Source organism: Choristoneura fumiferana, chromosome 18 (assembly GCF_025370935.1).
Source record: "Choristoneura fumiferana chromosome 18, NRCan_CFum_1, whole genome shotgun sequence".
Classification (NCBI taxonomy): Eukaryota; Metazoa; Arthropoda; class Insecta; order Lepidoptera; family Tortricidae; genus Choristoneura; species Choristoneura fumiferana.
In genome coordinates, this window is record NC_133489.1 from 22,900,501 (window position 1) to 22,912,562 (window position 12,062).

The 12,062-nt window shown below is 38.1% G+C and overlaps 1 protein-coding gene across 1 annotated transcript in view; it reads left to right on the forward strand.

Annotated features, from left to right (window-relative positions):
• LOC141437964 (atrial natriuretic peptide-converting enzyme-like) overlaps positions 1-12,062 on the forward strand; it is a gene marked incomplete in the record, with an annotated part of 181,873 nt that overhangs the window by 16,241 nt on the left and 153,570 nt on the right. The window contains 1 exon segment of the mRNA XM_074101573.1: positions 2,599-2,701. Coding sequence (XP_073957674.1) covers positions 2,686-2,701 — 16 coding nt within the window.

A 12,062-nucleotide genomic window follows, 5' to 3' on the forward strand; every position in this document is an offset into this window, starting at 1 on the left:
AGCATAGACAATACGGCCTCAGGTCATCAGTAAAAAGGGCGTGGGTTGCTTTCTACCATAATTTTTACCTACGTATTATTTTAAACAGCTAATATCAAGCACTCAACGCTTTCTTCACGATAACATCTTTTCTCGTAGGTCCCTACAGTTCCTTTTTTTAGAATTATTATTTTTTATTTTAGTTTGGTTTACCACAAAAATATCCGGGAAACACATTAAAGTGGGCACCCCATTTATAAAACGTCTTCTTCGACTAAATATATCCATTTACGGACAAGCTCTACTTTTTTGCATCAGCAGCGTGGCAGAAAACTCATTTCCTGGGTCCAACGCTCGCTCTCCAAATTGGAATGCGCCATGATTGACAGCTGTCACTTTTCCCGCGCTATTCGGCGCTGCGTTCCGTTTCGCGCTGAAAACGTTTTGCTAGGGAATTTAATTTATTTCACAAATTTAAATTATTCGAAAACATTTTTTATTATTTGATTTTTTTAAATTAATAGCAAAGTAGAAATAAATAGAATAGTTGCGGTCCAGTATCGAGAATACAAACTGAGACATGGATGCACAGAAAAACCAGAAAAAGAGACGAGCACTGGAATCGAACCGGTCCTCACAGCAATTGCTGGATTGCAGGATTGTGAGAGGACCTGTTCAATTCCCAGTGCTGGGTTCTTTTTCTCGTTTTTCTGTGCATCCCTGTCTCAGTTTGTATTTTTTGATGGATTCAACGGGATACCCGTAAAAGTAACAATTTTGAAGTTGAAATATAGTTTTTTTTGTTCACAAGGAGCAAAATGGTTGTATTTACGGCGAGGGCGGTATATTGAATCCAGAATGTAGCTCAGGATTCTAAATTAGAATCCTGAGCGTAATGAGGGATTCAAGTATTAACGGCCAAGATGAAAATAATTTTGCTCCCGAGTGGCTCATACAACTTTTCACACCGAGCATTAAAAAACTTGAAAAAAAAAAAAAATAAATATATTAAAGAACAGCCAGCATAGAAAATGGCGTGGCTTTACAATTATCAACTTCAAAAAATGGCGTTTGCAATAAAACTCTTAGAAAAGCTTGAACAGCAAAGTTGCACTTTGCTCCCTCTCGTCAGGGAGGAAAAGTTACTTTTCTGAAGAAGATGTGTGAAAAAATACAAAAAGACTCCAAAAAAACCAATCATAATTGCGGTCCAGTGTCATTCAAGCGCTTAGTTTTTACGAAAATAAGAATTATGTCAGGACAGTGTCACCAGCAACAAATATTTGACAGAACAAAACGTGCGCAAATATTTAATACAAGCTTTTTAGTACCTGCATTACTACAGCACCAACACCATCCTAGAGGCACTAGGCCGAGCGATGGGACAGCCCTATGTTGAGCCGGTGGGGGCGCGTGCATGCGTACCATCAGCCAAATATATGGTCTAGCACCCTAAAGTTGATAAGCGTTTGCATGTCACAAAACAATAATGCCAATAGACGTGTCCGTCAACTTGAAGTTCGACTTTAGCGACATATCCATTTGATAGGAACTTGTTTAAAAAATGATAGACCATTTATTTGGTTGATGGTACCTCTAGTTTTATTTTAGTTTAGTTTTAGTTTTAAGTTTCTACTACTCAATGATATTGTAACGGATAACTCACGTCTTTAAACCGAGTTTAGCTCGACATGTTTCGGGCTATTTCGTAGCCCCTCTCTTCTCTGTAGCACGTGACTCGGCGGCTGCCGCAAAACACGACACACACTCTGCTCGCGCGACTGCCCGACGAGAACTAACACGCGCACACACTACCCCACATTTTTATCGCCATTTTTTATTGTCAATGTCTAATGTAGGGTAGCACACAACACTAACAATATCGCTCCGTAAAGGCACGTTCACACCAACCGATGACGCAGCACGAGTATTTTATACTGTTTACCGACCGAACCGCAATCCGGGTTAAAATTTCGGATGACGACCTATCTCAATGGCTTCACGCACTTCCGCGGAAGAAGAAAAACTTTCTCTCGCAAGTACAGACACCTTATCAAATCTGATATAATGGGTCAAATCCGTGTCCATAATTGAATGTCGACCACAGCAGAGCCCCTGTCCTCCTCTGTTTCCTCATACCACGTAGGTGCTTTGATAACCTCTCGATTTACGGAGCGATGTTGTTAGTGTTGTATGCTTCCCTATATATTGACATTGACAATAAAAATTACGATAAAAATGTGGGTAGTTGTGTGCCGGTGTTAGTTTCGTCGGGTAGTCGCGCGAGCAGAGCGGTGGCGCGTAGTGTGCGTGTTGCGGCAGCCGCCGAGTCGCGTGCTCCTGAGAAGAAGGACTACGAAATAGCCCGAAACATGTCGAGCTAAACTTGGTTTAAAGACGTGAGTTATCCGTTACAATATCATTCAATATAAGTGAGTCTCACGGTAGTTTTAAGTTTCTACTGTTATACTGTTTTCATTATTTTATTGTATTTTAATTTTGTCATTTGTATGGACATGGTCTGAAAATAAAATTATTATTATTATTATTACGCAAGCCTACTCGCCACCGGTTTGCCATTAATAAAATGTATTTTTTAATTAAACTCTCTCGTTACAGGTAAAAGCACCGCGAGTGGCAACGGCCTACAATAATTAAGGACTGCGATAAATTGGAGCGATTAATAAATGAGCACGGGCGAGCAACATGGCTTCCTTCAAAGGTAAGCACCTGACGCCATTGCTCCTCTATACATCTATAGAATTTAGCGTTTTCTTTAAATCACACCTGTAATAATCTAATAAGTTTTTGTTAAAGCTTCTTTTATTGACTGTACTTTTTGTTGACTGTACTTGCATTGTCACCCAAACTACATTTGCATACCAAATTTCAAGTCGATGCTATTAACCGTTGAAGAGTTGCGTCCTGCGGAGACGATCCTGGCCGGACTACCAGGATTACACTGCTAGGTCATTGTACTATAGTACTAACGTTACGTTCTCTGCCAAATTTCAAGTCAATTCGACCACTGGAGTGCGTCTTTAGCTTCCAAGATTTGACCCAAATGAACAAACAGGACAAATAATCCTGCCGTGAAGCAGCAGTGCTTGCACTGTTGTGTTTCGGCGTGGAGAGTAAGACAGCCGGTGAAATTAGGCACTTGAGGTATCCCATCTTAGGCCTTGGCAACGCATCTGCAATACCCCTGGTGTTGCAGATGTTTATGGGCGGTGGTGATCTCTTACCATCAGGAGACCCACTTGCTCGTTTGCCATCCAGTAGAATAAAAAAAAAGCTTGTACATAACAAAACAATACGATACAATGACTCTTTGTTGTACCCCACAACACAACAGCAGGAGATACAGAAAACAGTTACACGGAGGGCAATTGGTACACTTGTACACAGAGAAAGATAGTTACTTTGTGTCACAAGGGAGCAAAATGGTGTATTTACGGCGAGGGCGTAAATTGAATCCAGAATGTAGCGAAGGATTCTACAATAGAATCCTGAGCGTAACGAGGGATTCTAAAGCAGAATCCTAAGCGTAATGAGGGATTCAAGTGTTAGCGCCCAAGATGAAAATAATTTTGTTCCCGAGTGGCTCATACAACTTTTCACACCGAGCATTAATAAACTTGAAAAAAAATAATTCTTAATATTATTAAAGAACAACCAGCATAGAAAATGGCGTGGCTTTACAATTATCAACTTCAAAAAATGGCATTTTGCAATAAAACTCTTAGAAAAGCCTTGAACAGCAAAGTTGCACTTTGCTCCCTCTCGTCAGGGAGGAAAAGTTACTTTTCTGAAGGAGAGGTGTGAAAAAAATATTTAATATTTTCATACAAATTTTATGAGTCAGTTGTGTGACGCTAATACCGAGTGTATGAAATAAAAAACGCCACAAAACTGACGTTTTTGTTTGCGTCATTTTTTAAAGTAGAATCGATTGTGCTCTTGATTCTCAGGAAAAACCATATTTTTTTCTAAAATTGAACAAAATAAAAACCGGCCAAGTGCGAGTCGGACTCGCGCACGAAGGATTCCGTACAATTTCTAAGGTTCTGGCTGAATACCAGCGCTGCGTTCACCCGCATTTTTATGCTGAGTCAGCGCCAGCGCAAAAAGGCGCTCCACTAAACTACATGTTTTACGATTTTTGTTTTATTTTTGTTTTTTAGTTTTAGCTAACCCTATTAGGTTAATCTTAACTTTATTAAGACCTACCTATATATAGTTTGATATCGTGTTTTTTGTGTTATGGTGAAAATAAAGTTTTAATCAATCAATCAATCTATTCAACATTCATTAGACATTAGCAAAAAACGGCAAAAAATCACGTTTGTTGTTTTTAGTATTTGTTGTTATAGCGGCCACAGGTATACATAATCTGTGAAAATTCAACTAACTATCACGGTTCATGATCATGAGATACATGACATGGTGACAGACGGGTCTCCGTTTAATAGGGTTTCCGTTTTTACCCTGGTGTTACGGAACCCTAAAAACAATTATTATGTTAATGGCGTGGCAACAACTTCAAAACGTACTGCCTACACTGAAGCAGCCTCCTACTGAAACCGACCAATAGCACATAATAAGTAATAGTATTGTACCTACCAATAGGCCTGAAAGCATTTTATTAATTAATTTGACTTCTAATGAAACTCAAATCAATTTGAGCCTAATCTTATCAAAGAGATTTTACTACGACTTTTGCGACAAATTTAATTTATTAGCGCAAGAATTTGGCCTCCAATTTGACCTTTTGGATTTTATAAGTAGCTTTACTCCCGATCATGCTGGCATAAGACATCCAATTATATTTGTAGAGTTGATAAAACACTTCATTACTACGCCGGGGAAGTCTGCTAGTCTAAATTAATATCATCATCATCATCATCATATTCAGTGATAGTAGAACGCCCAATTTTATCCCAGGAACGCCTAATCATCCCACGGGATACAAAAGTTGCGAGCAGTAGTCAATACCTACCTTAATAAGTCTCGTGAGACGCTTGTCGCGTTTTCCAGCGCAATGGGTCTGATACAGGTAGACCGGCACCGTCAGTCACTGTGAACAGATAATTTTCGATATAGACAGCCTCTTAAATATCTATAACTATTACGATATGATACGATATACGATATTACGATATCTATTCAAAAAAAGAAGGAGGTCCTATTGTTCGACTGTATGTATTTTTTACATTTATATTAGGTATAGTGTATGTTTTTATGCATGTTCATCGAGTTTTTAGTCAATTGGAGACCGATTATCTAAATTCCTTTTTTTTATTTTTACTTGTTTGTTTACTTTTTTTGTTTATTTCAAAAATTAACCCTGAATCCTAAGAGCCTTAAATGTATAAGCTATTAGTGGAAGCTGTTTTGGCTAATGTATAATTTAAAAATGATATTACAACTGTAATAAATTGTGCTGTATATTTCCCAAAACAATAAATAAATAAACAACTATATAATAGCGTCCATCATACTGCAATGCCGCGCAACCAACCTTGGCAACCTTTTGCCTTAATTTTTATTCGACTGGATGGCAAACGAGCAAGTGGGTCTTCTGATGGTAAGAGATCACCACCGCCCCAAAACATCTGCAACACGAGGGGTACCTCAAGTGCCAGCAATTTCACTGCTGCTCATCAATCGAAATTCCAGTCTATATACGTCTCACTGCTGGGCAAAGGTCTCCTCTCAGAACGAGAGGGCTTGGGCCGAATTTTCCACGCGAAACTTCACATATCCATTAAATTGCTTCGCTGGTTTGTGCGGGTTTTGGCCGCTTGTAGATGTTCAGCAGACAACGGACGGTTTTTTTGCCGGACTTGCGATATTGTATGGCTAAGTCTACCTACAAGTGTCCGGTGCATGTAGACATATTCATTGTAAGCCATACAACACCGGACGTCTACAAGCGGCCTAAAGCCCGTAGTGGCTAGTCAGTAATGGATTGTAAACATAGGTACTAAAACCTTACAATGATGTAATAAAAAATACTTTTGTACTTACAATAAAACGAAAAATGTCCAGACTAAAAGCCTTTTAGATAAAAAACCTTTTCGATCCATTTATTTCTCAGTTGGGATGAGGTTGGTTTAGGGAACAAAGACATGAGTATTTCAAAACATTTGGAGTCTGCTGCACTACACACAAGCTTCTGGTGTTTTCATGCGACAGAAACATTACTGAAAGTCGATTTCTCTTTGGTATAGTTTAATTTAGTGAAGAACAAGAGTCACCGACATAGTCAAGCGAATCAGCTCGTTGAAGTGGCAATGAGCGGGACATATAGCTCGGAGAGCGGATGGCGGTTGGGGCCGAAAAGTTCTCGAGTGGAGGCCGCGGATCGGCAAGCGCAGCGTAGGACGTCCACCAACAAGATGGACGGATGACCTGGTTAAGGCCGCAGGTTCACGGTGGATGCAGGCCGCTGCCAACTGAAGCAACTGGAGGTCTGTGGGGGAGGCCTATGTCCAACAGTGGACGTCCTACGGCTGAGATGATGATGATGATGATAGTTTAATTTTAATTTTATTGTTATTTATTGTTTTCTGTTGTATGATAACTAATAATAACGCACATTAAACCTGTAACTCACGTATAAAATTAGGTACCATCCATGGCTGTTCTGTACACTGAATCACCGTAGACCAATGAGGGCTATCGCGTATGATTTCGCCGCTAGATGCGCTAGTGTCGCGTGAGGTCTCCGAAATGTCAAATCTCATAGTTTTTGGGTGAGTTACGTGGGTTTATTTATAATTACAATAATTTTTGAATATTTTGCAATATCTGAAATTAATTAAGGGGCAATGAATGTCTGTGTTTTGAGACAGTTTTGTCTTTCGGAAACATTTGTCCTCCCTTTTTTCCGAACAAAACGGGGACTACGCAACACTGTGGCATGCTCGATATTTTAATGGTACGGTTTTATGGTGTATTAAATATGATTTTAATCTAAACTTCGTTTTCACGTCGGTAATAACAGACTTTGAAAGCCACACTTAAAAACCTCACGCAACAGTGCGCCATCTAGTGAGACAAAAAACGATAGCCCTAATTTCGCCAGGTGTTCTCGACATTACGGGCAGGTATATTTAATTGAACTTTGTTTGTATTGTTACCAACGCACAGCGTAGGACGCGTCGACTCCTGATAACCAAGTTTCATCTCCCACTTAATGAAACGAAGTTGCCAACTCCTGAACTAACTTTGTTCCGCCTCGATATGTGATGCTGTAATTCGTGAACAATTGTGAACAGTAATTTGCTTATGCTATAAAGCTATTACGATATGGGTGACTCCGAAGTGGTGAACAGTCTTTTTTTAACTCTGTACTGTAACTCCAAGTTTACGTAACCATCTACGTACTACGTACTATGTCATCATCATCATCATGTCAGCCTATATACGTCCCACTGCTGGGCACAGGCCTCCTCTCAGAACAAGAGGGCTTGGGCCATAGTTCCCACACGGGCCCAGTGCAGATTGGGAACTTCACACGCACCATTGAATTGCTTCGCAGGTTTGTGCACGTTTTTTCACGATGTTTTCCTTCACCACAAAGCTCGTGGTAAATTTCAAATGTAATTCCGCACATGAATTTCGAAAAACTCAGAAGTGCAAGCCGGGGTTTGAACCCACGGCCCTCTGCTTGAGAGGCGATAGGTCAAACCACTAGGCCACCACGGCACTATGTACGTGTATTTAAGTAGGTACTTGTACGTAAAAATATGCAAACATCTGTAAAATGATTTTGTTATCCTTAATTATTAATATTATAAATGCGAAAGTGTGTGTGTTTGTATGTTGGTATGTTTGACCGTCTTTTACGTCGAAACGGAGCAACGGATCGACGTGATTTTTGGCATAGAGATAGTTTATGCTACTTTTTATCCCGAAAAAATGCACAGTTTCTGAGGGAACAGCGCGCGGTAACCGAATTCCACGCGGGCGAAGCCGCGAGCAAAAGCTAGAAATTTATAAACTTATTTTATTTAATTATTATTAGCTGTGGGCCGCGTAGAATTCGTTTAGTCTGCAGGAGTGGAACCATAGTCGTCTACCTCACCTACATACTACAGTATATTGGGCTTCAACCACTCCTGCTGGCTCGTGCTGAGGCACTGACTTCAGACTGGTAGAAAATTATTTTCATGGTTTTTTGTAGTCGGTTAATTTTTTTGTTATAAAATAGTGGTTCTATTTATTATTGACTATAATACTACAAATAGCGGTGTCTGTGTCGTGATATGTAAATTGATGATCAATTACTATCACGTGAACCGTATAACCGTTTCTCGGCTTACTCTAAGGGATTTTCTCTGTCAAATATAGAATATAGACCAATACGTTGGAAAAAGCCGTTAAAAGCTTGCTTACCTTACCCACATTTCATATTATTGTAGGTATGTTAATGTGATCTGTATTATGCATTCCGTTTCCATCAATCCTTGGGCCATTGAAAGGGTCTCAGCAAAGGGTTTAGGCTGAGTAGACGTTTTATATACATACATTATTTTATTTTAACCTTTCGGCAAAAATCACGTCAACTGCTAAATCTAGAAACATAAAGTTTTGAATGAGTAAGCATACAAGGAAAATTGTTATATACGATAAACTTGTACAAAACAATACAATAATTATTTATTGAAAACCAACACAGCAAGCAGTACAGAAAACACGGGTATATATATACATAGATATTTTCTAAAGTAAGCAATGAGCAGGCGGCCTACTTACTTCTCCCATTTTTGTCATAAGTACGAATCAAAGTCAAAGTCAAAGTCAAAATATCTATATTCAATTTAGGCTATAATAAGCACTGAATGTCAAAAAAAGTCTACTACCGGTTCTGAAAAACCTCTGCTGAGAAGAATCCGGCAAGAAACTCAACGAGGTATTTTTTTTTAAACAGATTTACAATATACCTACATATGGGAACCGGGGCTTTTAATATAAGAAATACTGCTTTTATAAGCTCCATCTAGCTCTATTTAGCTCTAGAAGCCAACGCAAACCTACTTAGAAACGTGCTAGAATCCAATCAAATGGGCTTTATAATTCTGGAGACAGTGAAGAAATAGAAAATATTTAATTTTAAAAGCTTGATGACTATAAAAAATAAGCACATTTGAGTCTGTTGTTTAAAACATCATTCCCTACAACTATGCCCCTAATTTTCATTCGTTGGGTAGCCTAACATTGTAAGTTAATAAAAAGTTTTTAAAATTAAATATCTTCTATTTCTTCACTGTCTCCAGAATTATAAAGCCCATTTGATTGAATTGTTCACCACTTCGGAGTTAGGATTTCTATAAGTATGGCGATGAATGGATGTTTGTTACTCTTTCACGAAAACTAATCAAACTAATGAACGGATTTGCATGAAAATTGCCATACGGGTAATATATACTCTGGATTAACATATAGGCTACTGAATTTCATTAACATTTGCATTTTACATTTGATTTCAAAATCGTGGCCAGTTCTAAATTCTTGGTAATGGCTGACACTAGAACTTTAAGTTCGGTAAACAGATACTATAGACTTTTTCCTTTTTTTAAAGTAATCGCTTTTTTATAATTTTACACGTCGAATTTCAAACTCAAACTCAAAACATTAATTGAAATAAAAAACACTACATCACAACAAAAACACAGTAAAAACATAAATAGGAGAAGAGAGAAAAATGAGAAACGATGCGCTGTGTGTTGTTGCTGTGTTGCGTTGTGTGTAGTGTGTGTGCTGTGGTGTGTTCTGTTGTGTGTGTGTAGTGTAATTTCATGCACTTCTAGCGATAGATTTGGCATGTAGCATAAATATAAAATTATATTAATAGGAAGACAACGCAAGTAACAGTCAACAGAAAATACAGTCGGCTTAAAACTTGTATTTAAAATGAAATTTTGAACAGAAGCTAAGAGTATTTCACACAAAAATACACGTGCGTGTGTGATATTATAATGGATCCTCTATCATTGTACAAATACCGAAGCAGCTGAATTATGGCGGGACCCCAAATATTAATAATTAATAGAGTTATTAAGTTAAACTATTCGAAAGCTACCCGCAGAGGGTCAAGTTTTATGTATGAGAATTATCGGTTATATTGTTGGCCGACGTAATGTTAGATATGAGAAATTGTTTCACAGGGTTTTTAAATTGATTTTGCGCTGAACACTCGTATGTTTTGTGATTTGCTCACACCATCAATATCTTGATTATTTAGAAAGAAAGAAAGAAAGAAAATACATTTATTCACAACACAAGACAACAATATTATTAGGTACAAAAAAAAAAACGCAACAAAAATAAAAATAAAAACGCCCGAAAAAAAACGCTGCTTGAAAAGACAATTAAAAAGTAAAAAATAATTATGCGCTACCTAGCTGTTGCCCGCGACTTCATCTGCGAAGAATTCGTTTATCTCTATCCCGCGGGGACTATGCTGATTTCCCGCAAAATTAGCCTAAGTTAATTTAGTATAAAGTATCTAGTAATATTTTTTTATCTAAGCGTCGTCGGTGTCGGGGCCCGCTAAGGTTAACATGAAACTAAATATGTTGTATTTACCTTAGCGGTCCCCCGACACCGACAACGCTTAGATAAAAAAATATTACTAGATACTTTATACTAAATTAACTTAGGCTAATTTTGCGGGAAATCAGCATAGTCCCGCGGGATAGAGATAAACGAATTCTTCGCAGATGAAGTCGCGGGCAACAGCTAGGTAGCGCATAATTATTTTTTACTTTTTAATTGTCTTTTCAAGCAGCGTTTTTTCGGGCGTTTTTATTTTTATTTTTGTTGCGTTTTTTTTAAGTCGGGGGTTTTTTAAATTTTAAATTTAAGTTTTATTTCATGTTTTTTAAACTTTGATATATATTTTTTTAAACTGTACTAGTGTGTTGGATATCCTGGCTGCAGCATCAGCTCATCTTGTTGCCACCATTGCATTGTATGTAGAATCAAATACTGATCAAAAGGAATCAAACACTACATATCTGCTATTATTTTTTCAAGAGTATACTGGTGTGCTGGATATCCTGGCTGTAGCATCAGCTCGTCGTGTTGCCACCACTGCATTGTATGTAGAATCAATTACTGATCAAAACGATTCCAAACACGACATATGTGCTATTATTTTTATAGAGTGTACTAGTGTGCTGGATATCCTGGCTGCAGCATCAGCTCATCCTGTTGCCACCATTGCATTGTTTGTAGAATCAAATACTGATCAAAACGAACCCAAACACGATATATCTGCTATAGTTTTATTAAGAGTGTACCTACTAGTGTTTCTGGATATCCTGGCTGCAGCATCAGGCCGAGAACTCTATAATCTTGCATAGCTATATTGTATTCATGGGTGTTTCAAATTTTAGGTCCCAAATATGTTTGAAAGTAAAGTAAATATCCATTATGCGTCTAAGATTCCTACCGCAGCGAACAAAAGAGCTGATGATCTTGAAATGGCTGAACCGATTCTGATAAATCATGTCTAAGATCCATCGCTAGAAAACCAGCTTTCAAATAAAAAAAACCGCATTCAAATCGGTCCACCCGTTTAAGCGCTACGGTGCCACAGACAGACACACAGACACACAGAACAACAGACACACACACATAGCGGTCAAACTTATAACACCCCTCTTTTTCGTCGGGGGTTAAAAAAAACAACACAAAGGTATGTGTCATTGCGGTTGTGAATCGGACACTGGCTCAGCATAATGCTGAAGGGTTAAAACACCCCAGCGCTGATTTTCAGCCAGCACCGTCGGCAACCCTCAGGCCGTTATAAAGACATACTACACAACATTTAAAAACTACATAAATAAATAGATATTTTGTAAACTGTAAAAGTAATTTATTGTGTGACTAAAATTATTTAAATTATTTCAATGATATATACTAATTAAGGTTGTCTATCCTTACAATGTATAGTAAATTGAAAAAATACAATAATGTTGGTACTTAACACATGCATACAAATTAAATTAACGCCATAGGTCAAATCACTATGCTAAACTATGGTTTTTAACCCCCGACGCAAAAGAGGG